Source organism: Schistocerca gregaria, chromosome 1, assembly GCF_023897955.1.
Source record: "Schistocerca gregaria isolate iqSchGreg1 chromosome 1, iqSchGreg1.2, whole genome shotgun sequence".
Taxonomy (NCBI): domain Eukaryota; kingdom Metazoa; phylum Arthropoda; class Insecta; order Orthoptera; family Acrididae; genus Schistocerca; species Schistocerca gregaria.
In genome coordinates, this window is record NC_064920.1 from 548,689,333 (window position 1) to 548,708,674 (window position 19,342).

The following is a 19,342-nucleotide window of genomic DNA, read 5'->3' on the forward strand; positions in this document are numbered from 1 at the left end:
ATGTTTACAATAATAAATAAATGTATGGTCTGTTTTCATTTTTGTATATGCAGTAAACAGCTACGTAAAATATGAGGACTTAATCTTTTGCAGTGTAAATAATTTAGGAGTAAAGGAAACCATTCATTGAATAGCTGAAGTATTGAGAAAAGAAACTTGCTAGCTTTTGGAATCAGTCCTTTCACGAGGTAGTACACACATGCTCATGTGCGTGCACTTGCACGTGCTCGCACCCACGTTTATCTGTTCCTCTACATGGTGTCTTCTGGCAGAGAGTCTGTTGGTTAATGAAGACTGAGACCAGGTGGATTACGGGAGCAAAGGATGTGTTGCAAGGATGACTCACATCTCCATAGTTCAGAAAAGCTGGTGGGGGAGGGAAGGATCCATATGGTCCAGATTGTGAAACAACCTTTGAACTCAAGCATGTTGTGATAAGCTGCATGATGTGCCTGCCACAGTTTGACAGTCGCCAATTAGTCTGGTGGACAGTAGGTTGCTAGTCATAGGAATAGAAAAAGCTTTGCAGTGGGATTGTTATATGACATGGCTGCTTTCAGAAGTTGCCCTGTCTCTGATGGGGCAGGATAAGCCTGTGACTGGATTTGGGTAGGAAGTGCTGGGTGGTTGCATCAGGCAGGTCTTCCACAGGGATGAGTCAGGGGTTGTGAGTGGCATAGGGGTGGAGTAGGATGTTTTATAGGGTGAGCGAGTACACGATGCAATAGCACTTTAGGAGAGAAATATCTTGGGCAGAATGTCCCTCATTTCAAGGCTTGATGATAAATAGTCAAAGCCCTGATGAAGGATGTGGTTCACTTATGAGAGGGGCACTCCTTGGAAGCCGATTCCGGGGAGTGCTGTGGGGGATTAAGGGTGTCGTTCTGCAGCTAGGTTGGAAGGGGGGGGGGGGGGGGGGGATGGGGTTAGTGCCTGTCTGTGAAGGCCCTTGTGAGACCTTTGGAATACTAGGCATTAGAGATCCTGTCTCTGCACATATGCATTCCACAGGTGGCCAGGCCATATGGGAGGATTTTTTTGTGTGGAAGGGATGACAACTGTTGAAACAGAGGTATTGTTGATGATTAGTGGGTTTCACATGGACAGAGGTGTGGATGAAGATGTCAGGGAGGTAGAGGTCAATGTCCAGGAAGGCAGCACATCGGGTTGAGGAGCACAAAGTGAAGCAGATGGGAGAGAAGGTGTTGAAGTTGTGGAGGACAGGACTGTCTCTCAGTCCCGAGTGCAGATCATGATATCATTTATGAACATGAACCAGGTAAGGGGTAAGGGGTTAGGAGTTTTGGGTTCTACGAAGGGGCACAGGCCTGTTTTTTCTGTGTGTTCTTAGCCTGAGAAAAGATTAATTCCAGAAGATAGCAAGATTTTTTTCTCTTTTGTGTTTGCTTGTCAGCTTCTCAGCACTTCTGCTGTTTGGTGAGTGGTCTCCATTACTCCTAAATTATTTACATGCTATCAGAAGCTCCCTATTAGTATTAATCTTTCAGGTGTATTTGTTGTTCCAATTCACTTTGTGTATTCCTTCTTCAAAGTGTGTGTGTGTGTGTGTGTGTGTGTGTGTGTGTGTGTGTGTGTGTGTTCTTTAGTTCCCATCCAACCTGTATTCTTTTGTCAAGTTAAATGTTACATGTTTATATTTTCAATCACATCTTAAAGGGCCAGAACATTTAAGCAAGTTCTAATAAATGTTTCTTTTTCAGATATCTGTTGTCAACAACATTCTTAAGGTATGTGTACTGGCTTCAGTGCCTATGAAATTTTTTATATGAAATAGGATACAAAAAGTTCTGTAATAAGTTTTAATTACTGCAATACATGCAGCCACTCATCCTCAGGTGAACTGAAACAATAACTGTTTATTAACCATTTGTGAAAAACTTGAAGATTCTTTAACAGTGAGGTTTTCATTCAATTTTTTTTTGTAATTGACTGTTCGATAATGTGCTGATATACTTTGTAAATGTAAAATCTTTCTTGATTAAAATGTATTCCATTGCAGTATGGAATTGGAGAGCTGAAGCTGCGTTTAAGAACACAGCTAACACATCACCTGTATGATCAGTACCTCAGGTATGTTTGTTATCTCTATACTGTTAGACAATTTCAGTGTCATATTCTATTCAGTATTACATCAGTATGTGGTGCAGACAGAAAAGTCGCCATTTTTATGTAGAGTATTCACAACTAAGGTCATGTATTTGTAGATATCTGCCAGTGTTAATTGACTTTTTTTTTCTGCACCACCATTTGTGAAAAGGGCACACTCAGAAAGAATGTCCTGGATTGCTTGAAACTTGGCGACTTTGTGGATAAGCAGTAAGTGACTCAGATCATAGAGTGATGGCATGCACGTAACACTGGCAACACCTTAACTTGTTTGACTATAAAGATCAGTGTTATGTCAAGTTCAACTAGTGAAAAGCCAAGATATCCATTAAAATGTAAGAACATGTGCCAGTATTCCTCTTCAGTGAGTAATGGTGCTCTGTCAGTGTATGAGTGAGTTCAAACCAAACAGAATGATTGGTTGGAAGAAGTAAGTTTTCATACTATGAGATTTCTGCTCATACAGGGCATGTAAGTGCGTTTGCTGCAACAGTGGATCACAACAGAGGCGCAACAATGATAATCAGATTCTGGACTGCACATTGTAATCAACAGATGACTTCTACTTCAACTTTCTGTTTTGTCTGCATTGCTTTGATCAACACTACAGACTCAACAATGTTTTGATAGCTATAGGACTGCAATGGGTGTGATCCAGTCTATTTAGCAAGGTTTACTGATGGCCTGCATGTTGTTATATCAGAGATAGAAATGAGCATATTAATGCCGCTCTTGACTGCTGAATGACAGAATGGAATGTTTTTGTGTCTCTTCAATTTCAAACTGACATAGTGTGATGTCCATGTATTGTCCTATTTTTAATTCTACATCAGTTGATATATTATTCAGTTAAGGTTTTTGTGAATATGCAAGCCAAGTAATTACTTCTTAGTGTCAGATAACTTTAATTAGTTTTTTTATGCATCTATTCCCACCATCCTATTTTCTCATTCTGACTCAACATGTATCATTCATACCACATGGAATAATTTAGTCGTGGTTGGCGCTCCCAAGGGAGTCAATAATTCCACTCCAGGGGCACTGCGTCAACTTAGATGTTTCAGAGCACTGTCAAATTCTTCTCACTGTGCAATGTGTCTCAGTTCATCTTTGTTTACTTCCTCTTTATCCTACTATGATATTATGTTAAAGTTCATTTCTCTTGTGTAGCCTTCCTGTATATTCCTTCCACCTTACAGACTTTGCTTAGCGCTGGCTCCCTATTGGAGCATTTGATATTCATACAGTTGCTTATCTTCTCTCCAGAGGTCTCTTAAATTTTATTTAGGCATTTATCTCTCCTCTAGCTATCCATGCTTCTACAGCCTTTCATTCATCTTTGACATTCCTGCTTGGTCATTTTGCACTTTCTGTCACTCATTTTTTAAACACATATATTATCTTTTCCCTGCTTCATTTGTTGCATTTTTTATATTTTCTCTTTTCATAAACTAAATTCCATAATTTCTGTGCCACCTAAGGATTTCTACTACACATTGTATTTTTACCTATTTGGACCTCTGTTGGCTTCATTATTTTATCTAACAAAGCTACCCATTCCTCTTTTATTGTATTTTATCCCTGTTTCAGTTTATTAGTGCTTAACGCTACCTCTGAAACTCAGAAGAACCTCTGAATTTCTATCTCCTTACTAATTCCTGCATTACCCTTATTTTTATATTAAATCCCTGTACTTTCCTGACCTGAAGTTGTGTTCTTCCTGTAATTGCACTTCACTATTCCCCAAAATATTTCACTTCAACCTAGCCATTTACCTTTTTAAATTTTCTAACCTACCTACTCTATTAAAGAATCTAACATTCCACACTCAGATCCCTAGGATGCATGCAGTTTTCATGGGTGACAACATCCCCCCACATAGCCACTGTCCAGAGATCTGAAATTTGGACTATTTTATCTCAACAATATATTACCAGAGAGTATCCTTTTATCATTAAACCATACAGTAAAGCTACATACCCTCAGCAATATAATAGTTGTAGTCTTGCTTTGCTTTGAGTCCACAGTACCAGATAATAAGGCGTTGTTGACTAATGGTGCAAGGCCAGATCAGTTGATCATCAGACAGTTGCCCCTGCAACTACTGAAAAGGCTACTGCCCTTTTTTAGAAACCATGGGTTAGTCTGACCTCACTGACCAATCTGTTGTAGTTACGCATACAGTACAACTGTCTGTATTGTTGAGACACAAAAGCCATGCCACCTCAGTGGGGTCCATAGTTTGTGGGGAAAGGGGAGGGGGGGGGGGGCTCTGTTGAAAAAACACAAGGATACAGTAATTCTTGTAAAGCAGAATTTGAACCACCAACTGCAACATTGCTTGTTTACATTTTAGCCTGTTGAGTAACCCACTGCTACATGAAGACATTATACTGATCTCACTAACATCAAGGTATTTCTTGCTGGTGTTCCATTTTTGCGACCAGTTCACCACATAAAGTAGCTTAGAACTGAGTGCCAGGAAGTGAACTTTTTTCAGTAACAAAATTTTGAGTGTTCTTTACTCTTTTAGGCAGTCTTTTGCAATCTGTAATGCAATTGGCTTCTATGTAACATTACAAGCAGCTTGAATTTCAATTCCTGCCCTATTTTCAGCTATCATGCACACCTAATTTCTGATGTAAAGTTAATTTTAGTCTGTGTTGCAATTTTCATAAACATGGAAGTGTGATTATTGCTGTGATAACCTACTTTTTATGTGGGTGATTGTCATAATACATTTCTTTTCTTTACCTTAAGTCCTATCTACATTGGTCTATTGTAATTACTATTGCAAGCATAGCTCTGCTTAAAATCTTCAAAGTATAGCTACTGCAGTACATTTTTTTACCTCAGTTTTAATCGTTTTGCCAATTGCTCTTGTTCCACATTTTTCTTTCTTTGTCCCTTTTTTCCCATACTCTTCCTGCAACCCCTCCTTCCCCCCCCCCCCCCCCCCTCCATCTATCCAGAAAAAAAGAAAAGAAATTACTTAGCATGTATATTTGATGTTGATGATGCCTCACATATATTAACAACACTGGTGAGAATTTGCTGCAAACACCTACCTGTTTCTATTATGTTACGGTCATAACGACGAGGAACTTCATTGAAATGGAAACATTAATTGTTAACCTGTACTTTGCATGTGACTTGAGGGAAAGAGGGTAAACGTAGCTTCGGATTTGGAGTTACTGGTTTGTTCCTCGAGTGGCAGTTGTTCTATCAGCGTAATTTGAAACATTATTTGGTAGAAAAGGAAGGAAGAAAGAAAATTACTAATGATCCAGAGTTTGTAGAGAATATAGGTCATCAGCCTCTTGAAGTGTAAAAGATACCCAAAAGGAAAATAGATTAAGTTCTCTACTCAACCTGACAGTGAACTAAAAAACAGAACTGAAAAACACACTTTTAGCTCTAAATTTCCTCTTATCTGCATTTATATAACATTTTGGTTGTGTGTCATGTAATTATTCAAACAGTTTCTTTATTTTTGTTTTCTTCATACAGGGGCTTTACATATTACAAAATGAGTAATCTGGATAATCGTATTGCAAATGCAGATCAGCTCCTAACAACAGATGTGGATAAGTTCTGTGATACATTTACAGACTTGTATTCAAATACATGCAAACCCATGCTGGACATATTTATATATGTATATCGTCTGACAGTGTCATTGGGGCCACAGGTATGTGACATTCACATTTTTGAATCTCTCTCTCTCTCTCTCTCTCTCTCTCTCTCTCTCTCTCTCTCTCTCTCTCTCTCTCTCTCTCCCTCCCCTCCCCTCCCCTCCCCACCCTACTATCCTCACACCCCCATCTGGTCCCTAGATAATTATTAAGTAGCTAAAAACTCTTTGTCACTCAGTGCCATTCCAGCCTTCACCAGCTCTTTCATATCCTCTTCATTTTGTCAGTATGAGAAATATTTTGAAGATTCTCCAGTTCACAAAGAGCACTATTCCAATGCCCAACCAAATTGTATAATGCCTTTTGCCCTTACTGTGTCCCTGGTCACAATTACCTGTCACTTAGTTTCTTAGTCACATGCACCTACTATCCGCATATGCGCTACCTTCTACCCCTTTACTGTAACATACACCTCTTACTTCACTTCTTTTTTGTTCAAAGTTTTTTTATGAATAAAATTTGCTAGAGTGATGTGCTTCTTTCAGAAATTTTGACAGTTTTCTCCCTTCCCTCCTGAGTGTTGATAAAATTATAATTAGAGCACATACATGTATTGTTGTACAACTTGATAATCAATATTGGTCTAACATTAGGGTTTAAAGTAGTCATAAAAAAATCATTTAGATTTAAAGTTAAGATGTCACCTTAATTCATCTACATCTAAATACACATTCTACAAGCCACCATATAATCAATATCCAAATACATATTCTGCAAGCCACCATATAGTGCTTAGTAGAGGTTACACTGTACCAATACTAATCGTTTACTTTCCTGTATCACTTGCAAATACAGCAAGGGAAAAAGAACTGTCTATATGCCACCAAATAGGCCCTAATTTCTTTTATCTTCATGGTCCATCGTTCTGCGGTCGGCTTCAAACGCCCATTTTCCACATTCTCTCAATAGCATTCCTTAGAAAAGACATCACCTTACACCAAAGATTTCCATTTAAACTCCTGAAGCATGTCTGCAATACATGAATATTTTTCAAACCTACTGGTAACAAATAGGGCAGCCTGCCTCTGAATTGCTTTGATGTCTTCCTTTAATCAGACCTGGTGGGGGGATACCAGGCACTCAAGCAGTACTCAAGAATGGGTCACATTAGTATATTGTATGCGGTCTCCTTTAAGGTAAACTAGACTTTTATAAAATTCTTCCAATAAACTGAAGTCGATCATTCGCCTTCCCTACTGCAACCCTTACATGCTTGTTCCATTTCATATCATTACGTAGTGTTACGTCTAGATACTTAATCTTTGTGACTGTGCCAATCACGCTACCAATGTCGATTTGAACATTATAGGTTTGTTTTTCCTAATCATATGCATCTGTCTGCATTTAGAGCTAGCTACCATTCATCACACCAACTAGAAATTTTGTCTAAGTCATCATGTATCCTCCTTCAGTCAGTCACTGATTACACCTTCCTGTACACCATGTGACCGTACAAGCTGTGAGGTTGAGATTAGAGCGGCAATTTCCCGCCGCAGAGCACGTGGCTGGCAGTTGCTAGGGGGCTGTGGCGAGCAGCTAGCATTTACGCGACCTTGGAAAAACACAAGTACTTGTCAGAGGCGCATATGGCCAAGTCAGCATGCTTGGCGCTATTTGTACACCAGAGAAAAGTTGATTAAAAAAAACTAAGTGACACAGAGGTGCGAGTTGGCACACGTGGACAGAAAAAATATGTACATCTAAATTATCTAGACGTGCCACAAAAATATATAATAGTGGACAGTGTCTTGAAAGGAGGATATAAGATGAACATTAACAAAAGCAAAACGAGGATAATGGAATGTAGTCCAATTAAATCGGGTGATGCTGAGGGAATTAGATTAGGAAATGAGACACTTAAAGTAGTAAAGGAGTTTTGCTATTTGGGGAGCAAAATAACTGATGATGGTCGAAGTAGAGAGGATATAAAATGTAGACTGGCAATGGCAAGGAAAGCGTTTCTGAAGAAGAGAAATTTGTTAACATCGAATATAGATTTAAGTGTCAGGAAGTTATTTCTGAAAATATTTGTTTGGAGTGTAGCCATGTATGGAAGTGAAACATGGACGATAACTAGTTTGGACAAGAAGAGAATAGAAGCTTTCGAAATGTGGTGCTACAGAAGAATACTGAAGATAAGGTGGATAGATCACGTAACTAATGAGGAGGTATTGAATAGGATTGGGGAGAAGAGAAGTTTGTGGCACAACTTGACTAGAAGAAGGGATCGGTTGGTAGGACATGTTTTGAGGCATCAAGGGATCACAAATTTAGCATTGGAGGGCAGTGTGGAGGGTAAAAATCGTAGAGGGAGACCGAGAGATGAGTACACTAAGCAGATTCAGAAGGATGTAGGTTGCAGTAGGTACTGGGAGATGAAGAAGCTTGCACAGGATAGAGTAGCATGGAGAGCTGCATCAAACCAGTCTCAGGACTGAAGACCACAACAACAACAACAACAACAACAGTTTGAAAGTTATTGTTGTCTTAAAAATTGTAAATTTATGAAAGTTCAAAAGCTAATATCTCGACAATACTTTGGCCAATAAATATAAACAATGTGTCTACGGATGCAGCTATAAGAGCTGCATCGAGCAATCGTTGCCGATTTAGCATAATCTGTACCATTTTTTAATGAGAGGGCAGAATATGGGATTCGACTTAGAGAAACCCTGTTTTTGGTAATAAATAAATTTAAAGAGACGAAACTAGCAGCAGCATTATAAAGTTTAAAGAGGTAGCTAAGTTATTATGTATTTTTATTTATGTTAAGTATAAAAAATCCAAGGAAAAGCAATAACACGTCACAAAAATATTATTTGTGAAAAAAAAGTGGCATATACAGAAAATTGGACCTTAAATTGTTATTGCGTGGAAATTTTCCATATTTTTCAGAGTATCATGTTTGCTTTTGTGTTTAGTTTTAGAATATTTGTAATTCTTTTTGTCAAACATTGTTTTGAGTTAGACAGTCAATTTAAGTGTGAATACGGGGGGCCATCCTTGATGACAGGGGAGTTGGTTCCGAGTGACGCTAAGAGCCGGATGTCCCGTTCATCTGGGGGTAGCAGTGTGTTGGTAGCCACGTTCGGGGACAAGTATGTATGTAGCGATGTTCGAAAGCAATAAAGTGGAGTGCAATATAGTGGATTAGGTCAGCAGATAAGTGTATTTTGTGAACTGTGAACAGACTGTTGAGTGTCGTGATCGCGACAAATGAATTTTATAGTGAACTGTTGTAGCACCAGTTATTAACATCCGCCCTTACGTAAAAATCCCTCAGACTACCTTTTAAGTTTTTACTTAATATATTGAAGAAAAATAAACTACCTTTTCAAATTATAAATCAACATGGGTGACTCAATATTTTAAATTTCACCGGAATACCTGCCTGCATTGTGTTATATTTTATTTCAGCTTTAAAACTGAGTTTGACAGGTGTGAGCTGGCCCCATGTGACAAAAAACGTTGACAAACATTGAGACCAGCCACATCTCTGGCCACTCAATTAAGCTGAGTGTAACAAAATATGTATTTTCATGCCATAGCATGTGGGGGCTCGAGCCAAACTATTCAAACTTCAATGTGTAGTGCCCAGTAACCACAGCATCATCAGCAAACAGCTACAGTTTTTGCTCCACATTCTGCCAGATGTATAAAAAAAATAGCAACAGTCCTATCAAACTTCCCTAGGGCACTCTTGGCAATACTCTTATTTCCAATTAACACTTGCCATCGAGGACAGAGTGCTGGGTTCCATAATTTAAGAAGTTTCTGAGCCTGGGAATGTATTCCGTATGTTTGTACCTTCATTAAGTTTTTAGTGGGGCACCATGTCAAATGCTTTTCAGACATCAAGTAATATGGATTCTTCCTGTTGCCTTTATCAATGGTTCACAGGATATCCTGTGAGAAACAGGCATCAGAGTTTTGCATCAGTGATACTTTTTAGAACAATGCTTATTTGTGGACAGGAACTTTTACATCTCAAGGAAATGTGTTATATTCGAACTGAGAATATGTTCAAGAATTCTATAGCAAGCCGATATTAAGGATATTGGTGTGTAAGTATCTGGGTCCATTCTTTTACCCTTCTCATGTACGGAAATCATGAGCACTTTTTTGTAAGCTCTTGGGACTTCGCGTCAATGCCATAGACTACTCTTTCTTAAACCCAATTGGGATTCCATGTTAGCCTGCCAATTCAATCGTTTTCCACTCTCAGTTGCTTCTCTATTCCATGGGTGCATATTACAATGTCATCCATACTGGAGTCTGTGACTGTATGTTAATATGATTTTTCCACATGAAAAATTTCTTAAATGTGAAATTTAAACCTTTGGCTTACCTTTTTCTATCTTCTGCTGCCACACCAAACTGGTCAAAGACTGACTGGATAGAAGCCTTAGACCTGCTTAGTCAATTTATGTAGGACCAGAATTTCCTCGGCTTCTCACCAAGATCTTTCGTTAAGGTATGATGGTGGTAGATGCTGTATGTTTCAGGCATTGATCTTTTTACAGACGGACGTATGTCTACTAACTTCAGCTCATCGTCATTTGCAAGTTCTGTTTTGACAGTCTTTGCCTCCTTAGCATTTTTCAGATTTCATTGTTAAGCTATGATGGATCTTTTCCATCTTTAATCCACATACCTGGCACTTAATTCTCCAGAGCACAATGTACAATCCATGTAAACTTTGACCATAATTCCTCACTGACCATCATACTGGAACTAAATGATGCTCATCCATTGTCTAAATGGGATTCTGGCAACTGCTTATCTGCTCTTTCTGGCAAATATAATCTCCTAGCCTTCTTGACTGATTAATTAAGTTTAGTAACAATACTCGCTATGGTATCATTGTCACTAATCCCAGTCTGTATCCTACATCTACATCTTTTCGCTGGCTCTCTATTTGCTTTGTTTTTTATTACTCGCGTAACAACTAATATATGAGATAAAATATGTTGCTACGAAAAGAGCCCCGAAATACCTTTTAGTGATGCTGTACTGTGACTTTCTTTGGATTATTAATTTTCAACAAAACAAATTATATTATGTTCTTATTATTCTCGATCTGGCTTTCTATTAAAGGATCATTTTTTCGTTACTGTTACTTGCCATAAAGTTCAACATATCTTCCTTACTTTACAGTTATTGAAAAGGTTAATGAAAATTATTTTGTTATCAATACTGATGTTTCAGTACGCAATGATCGTTCAACATCAAAATTTTACAGTGGATTTTTGTTAACAGTAAGACACCAATAAGTACCATGACTAACACGAGAACATCAGACTATTATCATAGAAAAAGATGTTTTTACTATAACGTTTGCCAGACCAGAACTACATACAGCAAGATTTCTTTTATGTTACGAAGGTAAATTATCTTTTTGCATTGTTAATAATATGTTATCAGCAGCCCACATCAACCTGTAAAACACATCGAAATCTGCTGCCCTGCTCTGCAATTCCGAAAGCTGAAAGAAATAATTGTAGTTCACTATTACCTGTCCGCTTCTTTGCTGTGTGATTGGTTTCATTTAATGCAGTTTGAATGCACCGCGGCAGCGGCTCATTCGTTCGTAGCACAGTTCTGCACCATGAATAATATTTAAATAGCTCAAAATGTCTTAAAGTGATGGGATAAAATACCAGGCAAGCTTATTACAAATCATAATGCAAGTTTTCACTCAGTAACTCTATTCAAAACATTTAAACAGATTAAATTATTACACACCTTTTAACATTTCAGCTCCTCAACACCAAATTAAAACGTTGCATTAGGAGGTGTCTGCTTCGTGCAAAAGGTCTTGAGTTCGTATTGACGACAAGTAATTCTTCATTACAGACGTTTATTTACAAACAGAACTGACAGACTTCAGACTCCACAACTGACTCCACAACCGCACTGCACATCCGAACTGGCCACTGACAACTCCTAGGTGTATTAATATCTTTCTAAACAATAAGAGTCTTTGACAATGTTTTGTTTACAATACGATAGCAATTCACAACTTAAAACTAAATTAGACATTACAGAATTTTAGTACAGATTAAAGTAAGTAAAAGGATCAGTACATATAAATTCTTACAAGCATAATTTCCAAATAGATTTTATAACATTTTTCTACCAGCTTCTGGATAACCTTCACCAGATTTGTACCGATGTTTCCAGAAATATCTTGACATTTCATTCTGGATATTTCTTGAGTGATTTAGAACAACTATTTATATGTAAAATGATTTAAATCGTGTTTCAAAACATAAACAAATCTTTTTAGCAATATTTATTGATACAAATCATCTTTCGAAATTAGGTTATGAAACAGTTTTCACAAGTTTTCGTATTTTTGCGATCATAATATAGAATTTCTCCATAGAAAGTTCCAGAAGTGTGCATTAAACATTCATTTACAGACTTTCTCTTTAGCTGGTGAGTTTTTAAAAGTATCTTGTCCATATTATACGAAATAATTTAGCTCAAAACTGATAATTTATACAATTAATCAGAGCTACAGCAAACAGTGAGTCTTTCTTTTACAAAATGAAATATAATTACAAAATTGAATGAAAATAGGTTACTAACACTAATATATATTTACATTAATTCTATTTTTGTTCTTTCTGTGCAAAATGTCCTAATATTGACACAGTACAATATTTAAACATCACCAAAGTTTCCCTTTACATTTTGCATATCTGTATCGACATCCCCTAAAAGTCTACAGTATCGAATACTTCAATATGTCCCAATAGGTCCTGTAATGTTACAACCTTTACAAATCAATGTCTAATGGCGTCCTTCTCTCAATCTTGACAAAAGAATGCTACGCAAGAGTACAATATAACGTCACAGGCTCTTCCTACTCATGTAACTCCAAGAAGATGACAGAGAAATTAATGTTCGGTCATTACTATTTATACTAGTCACATATTCTCATCTTTGTTTGATATTTAGTAAGTATCGTCTGTGGCGGTCTCAGTACTCGCCGACACAGATATTAAAAAAAAAAATCAGTACATAATTCTATACAAAAACAAAACATGACACACAATGCTTTCTCTTTATTACATAAGGTTCGCAGAATCATTGTCACACAATTACAGTCATTCAGTTCAATTATTCTTTTCTCCTTTTCTTTTTTACCACATATAATATGTCTTTTGCTAAGAGACGTTACAGTCCACATTTATACTCTGCAAGCCACCCAATGGTGTGTGGCAGAGGGCACTTTACGTGCCACTGTCATTACCTCCCTTTGCTGTTCCAGTCGCGTATGGTTCGCGGGAAGAATGATTGCCGGAAAGCTTCCATGCGCGCTCGAATCTCTCTAATTTTACATTCGTGATCTCCTCGGGAGATACAAGTAGGGGGAAGCAATATATTCGATATCTCATCCAGAAATGCACCCTCTCGAAACCTGGACAGCAAGCTACACCGCGATGCAGAGCGCCTCTGTTGCAGAGTCTGCCACTTGAGTTTGCTAAACATCTCCGTAATGCTATTATGCTTGTCAAATAACCCTGTGATGAAACATGCCTCTCTTCTTTGGATCTTCTCTATCTCCTCCGTTAACCCGACCTGGTACGGATCCCACACTGATGAGCAATACTCAAGTATAGGTCGAACGAGTGTTTTGTACGCCACCTTCTTTGTTGATGGACTACATTTTCTAAGGACTCTCCCAATTAATCTCAACCTGGTATCCGCCTTACCAACAATTAATTTTATATGATCATTCCACTTCAAATCGTTCCGTACGCATACTCCCAGATATTTTACAGAAGTAACTGTTACCAGTGTTTGTTCCACTATCATATAATCATACAATAAAGGATCCTTCTTTTTATGTATTCGCAATACATTACATTTGTCTACGTTAAGGGTCAGTTGCCACTCCCTACACCAAGTGCCTATCCGCTGCAGATCTTCCTACATTTTGCTACAATTTTCTAATGCTGCAACTTCTCTGTATACTACAGCATCATCCGCGAAAAGCCGCATGGAACTTCTGACACTATCTACTATCCTGATGCCATAGATAAGGTCAAGCCTATTTACAGCTATAGGATCTAAAATATTTCCATTGTATGTGGGATGTCAAACCAGCTCCTGAAGACAGTCTGCAGGAAATGTGTTCAAAAGTACTTCACAACACTGTCTGCCTGTAACCCCTGCAATGAATCCTTAGACATCACAATCAATACCCTGTAGGTTAAAGTTGCCTCCAACTAGTATTGCATGATCTAAATATTTCCACGCTACTGACTGTTGACTTTCTTTGGATGACTCTAGAACTGTGATAATGGAATGGGGTGGCCAGTAAAACATGTAACAGTTTAACTTTGTTTTACCTACAGGAGACCTGTTATAAGTGACCAGATAACCTCATTATCGCGCTCTAATTCGGCCTCAGTACAAAATATTTTTGTCAACTGCAATGAACAGGTCCCCTCTCGTGGAGTTTAATCTCTCATATGTTCTATTAATTGCTAAATATCTTAGAGCTTTCTACTTCGGCTTTAAGGCAACTAAAATTTTCATGGTGAATGTGGTCTGATTTCACTACCTGCCTGTCATCTGGTGACTGTTCATGCTGCCTAGCCTAAAAAATGCCAATGTGCATTACAGTCCCATTAAAGAAAGTACTAGATACTGCACTAATGATACTTCAGTAATTTTCACAGTACAGTTAACACTGAAAGAAACAATACATAAGACTAAAACATTTTAGTGACATTTCACTTGCTTATGGGTGAAGCTGTACTAGATATTGTGCTCCACTGTCACTGATACTTCACTGTTTTTTGCCATATGAAAGATAATAAAATAAATATTGAATTATTGTGGCATTATATTAATAGTTTTATGTTACATGTACATATGTTGTTAATCCAGATTTTAGTAAGAGCCACATCCCCCACTCTCTCTGCCTGTGCCTATATAATGGGTTAGCATTGAGTGGTTTTAAATGTATGTAGTCTCAAGAATTATTTACTCTGGGCACAGTATATGTTCCAGTGAATGTATGTGTTAAGCTAAAACAGTGTGCTATACCAGCCTTCTAATCAGGATCACTGGCTTTCATCAGCAATGTGCTACAAATTTAATTATCCCAGTAAGACTCAAATAGCAAATCAAAATATTGACTTGTCACAGGTTATGTTAGGTTGTACACTCCTTTTCTTTCAGGCATTGAATTCATTATCAACAATCCTGAGACTGTTAAGTCAAATTCTATTCTTTTGTGAGGCTTTTTCATATTGAATGAATCATAATGTACAGTTCATGAAAGGCAGGGGTGTGAAGTTATGTCCTAGTCCATCATACAGTTTCAACTCTCACATACACATATGCTGTATAATTTAATCACTGATTCTGTCTGACAAAATCCTACCCTTCATCAACCCGCATATGGTAGGAATGGAAGGTATTTCCAATTTTTAATGAAAAACTGCTCCACTTGCTGTTGAAAACAGAGTTTACTACCAGTTCAGACCTTTAGGTCAATTTCAAGTGGTTCTGAATACTTCTAGAAACGTGATATGTAATAGAAAGAAACTTCCACATGGGAAAAATATATTAAAAACAAAGATTCCAAGACTCACCAAGCGGGAAAGCGCCGGTAGACAGGCACAATAAAATCTCACACACACACACACACACACACACACACACACACACACACACACACACACACAGCTAGAAATTTTGTGTGTGATTTTATTGTGCCTGTCTACCGGTGCTTTCCCGCTTGGTAAGTCTTGGAATCTTTGTTTTTAATATATTTTCCCCATGTGGAAGTTTCTTTCTTATATAAAGGCCAAACCTGGTAGGGAACCCAGTAAAATTCACAACAGCAACTGAACTTGATTTTAGGTTTCCCTTTGGTGAAAGTGGGACCCTTTGTAGAAGTTAGAAACTATATTTAATTGGGGGTGGGGGAAGATGAAGTGGATAAACAATTAATAGGAAAAGGCTGTCAAGTTGTTACAAGAAGCTGTTGTCACTAATCAGTGGAATCTGAGAAGACAAAGATGACAAGAAATTGATTTGTTGAAAAGTTCAACATTAGGAGTAGTTTAACACCAGAACACTTGGACAGAATTGTGTAGCACACTTTACGTATACTAGTTTTAGCACCTACAAATGTGAAAGAAAAGCAGATACACAATACCTACCAGCTGAGGTACGATTATTCTTGAGTGTGTCATGGAAGGTTTGTGATGTTGCATTGTTGTGAAATGTTCAATCTCAGGTCATATATATATAACAACGAAAATAATCATTATTGATAATATAATGTAAATAGACTGATAAAACAATCTACTCACCAAGTGGCGCCAAGGGAACACACACACACACACACACACACACACACACACACACACACACACACACAAAACAAAAAGGATTTAGCTTCTTCAAGCTTTCGGAGCCCCAGTGGCTCCTTCTTCTGGCAGAAGAGTTGAAGGAGAAGGACTGGAGAGGTTTAGAGAAAGGGGTACCATTTAGAAAAGTCACTCAGGACTCCGGGTCAGGGAAGACATACCAGAGATGGGATGAGAAGGAAAAACTGACTGATGGGGACTGCACCAGATGAGATTTGAAAACCTGAGAGCTTAAAGGTGGAAGATAGGGTAATATGCAAGACAGAGATTACTACTAAAGCATCGCACATGAGTTAATAAGAGTGAAATGCCAAGTGCATTGTATGTAACAGAGGTGGGAGGGGAGTTGGCGAAAAATAGATGAGTCAGAAAATGAAAGGTGTAGAAAACTGAAATTAAGTGAACAAAGGAGTAGTTGCTGTTAATATATGCTGAGACAGAAGGAATTAATGTAAATTAAGGTCAGGTGGATGGTGAGAACCAAGGATATGTTGTATTGCTATTTCCCACCTGCGGAGTTCTGAGAAACTGGTGTCTGGGAGGAAATGACACACGTCATATACCAGCTGTTACAAAAGCACCGCTCAGCCTTTTACATTGGCATGACTGCCACCCAGTTGTCAGTCGTCAGTCAGGGCGAATGGGCATAGGCAGAGGGTGTATACAGGTAACACACAATATCCTGTTGCAGAGCATGCTATACAACATGATCATCATGAACTTGGTGCTGTTTCACCACATATGCCATCTGGATTCTTTCTCCATGATGAATTTCTCATTTACATGTCTAGATTATTTAGCAGTAGAAATTATATCTTTAAAAAGACATTTCATGTTGACCTCTAAAGAATGCAAAAATTACAAAGTAATAACAGTGAGGGGGATTGAAAGTATGTTCGAATGAATAAAATGTTTGTAAATGAGCATTAGATTGGTTAACTTCAGTAACAACTTACACATCAGTCCCCTAAAATGATTCAGCAGCCTTAAGACTACAGCATTTGTGAAAAATCCTTTGATGCTCCTACATTTATTATTTAACTATTGTTTCATGTGCAATAAATGCTCTGTTTGCTCTTAGGAGCCTTGCAATGACACTTTGTCAGTGTACTATTCAATATGTTAAATAATATTGCAAATAATAGCAAGAGCATTGGAGACAATGTTTCAGAATATCATAAGCATATTGTAATTGTACGTATGTCTCTGCTTTTCCAGACTCCAGTGATGCTAATTGCTTACCTAGTTGTATCGGGCTTCATTCTCACGCACCTTAGGCGACCAATGGGCCGCATGACAGTTACGGAACAGAAGCTTGAAGGTGAATTCAGATATATCAACTCAAGACTAATTACAAATTCTGAAGAAGTAGCTTTCTATCAAGGCAATAGTCGTGAGAAGCTTACTTTATTGGCATCATTCCAAAAATTGGTAAGTTAATGTGTCAGTAATTGACTCTTTATTTTGTCTTTTGATTCTAATTACAATGGAAGTCTACATTTTTGAGTGCTGTAGCTTCACTTCATGATATCAGTGGTTGTTGTTTTCCTTGACTATATACTGCACAACTTTTTTATGTTGATTGCAAATAAAGTGAACAAATTGGAAGAAACAAACCAAGTTGGATTGATTTTTTGTTAAAATTTGATGAAATGGTTTTTAATATGTTAACAGCAAAATGGATGATTGTTCATTTCAGGTTAATCATATGAGGAAGTTCTTGGAGTTCAGAGTGCTGATGGGAACCATTGACAATCTTGTCGCAAAATGTACGTGATTCTTTTTATAGTTTATGTTTTAAACCTTTGTAACATAAGCTTACAATCATAGCTGAAACAATTTCACTTTTATGATTGGCTTAAAAAAGTACTGATACAATTTCTGAGTGAAAGTGGCTGTAGTGTAGCTAAACAAAGTTCAGCGTTAACGAAGAATGTGGCAGGGAGGTAAGAGAACAAGTGAAGGATCAGGTAACATATGAGTGGGAAGAGAGACCCAAAAATGTGTGTATTACAGTAATCTTAGGAAAATGAGAGTAAAGTCAATATTATGCTGTCAGTGTTTGGGTCAGTTCGAAAGTAGTAAAGAGAAGTATTTAAGCTACCAATAGTCAGGTGACAGTACGTTGAAAAGTAAAATCAACAGATAAAATGTTATGGAAGTAGGGCACAATTGAAGACATGAGTAAATTGTGTCTTAAGAAGTGTGATCATTAACAGAAAATATGATACCCTGTTGACGGTTAGACTGTATATGTTCATTTTGGGAGCTTTGTCTATGTCACAAGCAACTGTAAAATATAATTCTTGTTACACCAGCTATGAGTACAACCATTAATGTAGTAATATCTTTAATCTTTTTTTTTCTTAACTGTAGTATTTTGTACCCTTACAAAATAGTAGTAGTGCTGGACACCATTTAACTCAAGGTAATTTCACACTTTGAATTCTGCTTTCACTGTCATCTAGTTGCTGACATTTGGAGTGAAAAAAAATATTCTTAATGTTGTATTGGTATAATTTTTGTGTGAGAATGGGTATTTTCCTTTTAGTATCCAATATTTTAGGTTTTTTCAGAAGTTTGGATTTTTCAGCAATTCAGTGTATAGCTCTAAGAGTTGAGCAGTCTTAGACACTTCTTGTCAGTCTTCTTAAATACATTGGATGTCCTCTTTCTTGAAGCTTCTCATCCAAGTACTATGAACAAAATGCACTTCAGATATATTTCTATGTATTATTATTGAAGAAACAAAACCACGTAACTGACTTTCCATTATTTTTTCAGTTGACATTGAGTGCACCCACTGCTGCCATGAAAATAATGGATTGTCAATTCTTTCCAATTAAAATCGAGCAGATAGAATACTGCGTAATTCTAACAAGATTAAAAAGTGTAAACTCTGCATAATTACAGAAGAATAAAATGTCACATAACTAATGTTAGAAGCACCATGGATGATGCTATTGTCTATAGGGAGGCTGCAATGCCAGAAGCCTGTAGAAAAATGCAGGAAGACTTGCAGAGGATCAGTATTGGTGTAGTTGTTGAAACTTGGCCATCAGTGTTTGAAACAAATCTCCACTTTTGTATGCTGCTTCAGTAAAGATTTATTTCTCGGTG

At 37.5% G+C, this 19,342-nt stretch overlaps 1 protein-coding gene across 1 annotated transcript in view; it reads left to right on the forward strand.

The window, feature by feature from the left end:
- LOC126355999 (ATP-binding cassette sub-family D member 3) overlaps nt 1-19,342 on the forward strand; it is a 98,025-nt gene that overhangs the window by 38,064 nt on the left and 40,619 nt on the right. The window contains exons 5-9 of the mRNA XM_050006637.1: nt 1,722-1,748; nt 2,021-2,091; nt 5,638-5,818; nt 17,441-17,653; nt 17,922-17,991. Coding sequence (XP_049862594.1) covers nt 1,722-1,748; nt 2,021-2,091; nt 5,638-5,818; nt 17,441-17,653; nt 17,922-17,991 — 562 coding nt within the window. The remainder of the gene's footprint in view (nt 1-1,721; nt 1,749-2,020; nt 2,092-5,637; nt 5,819-17,440; nt 17,654-17,921; nt 17,992-19,342) is intronic.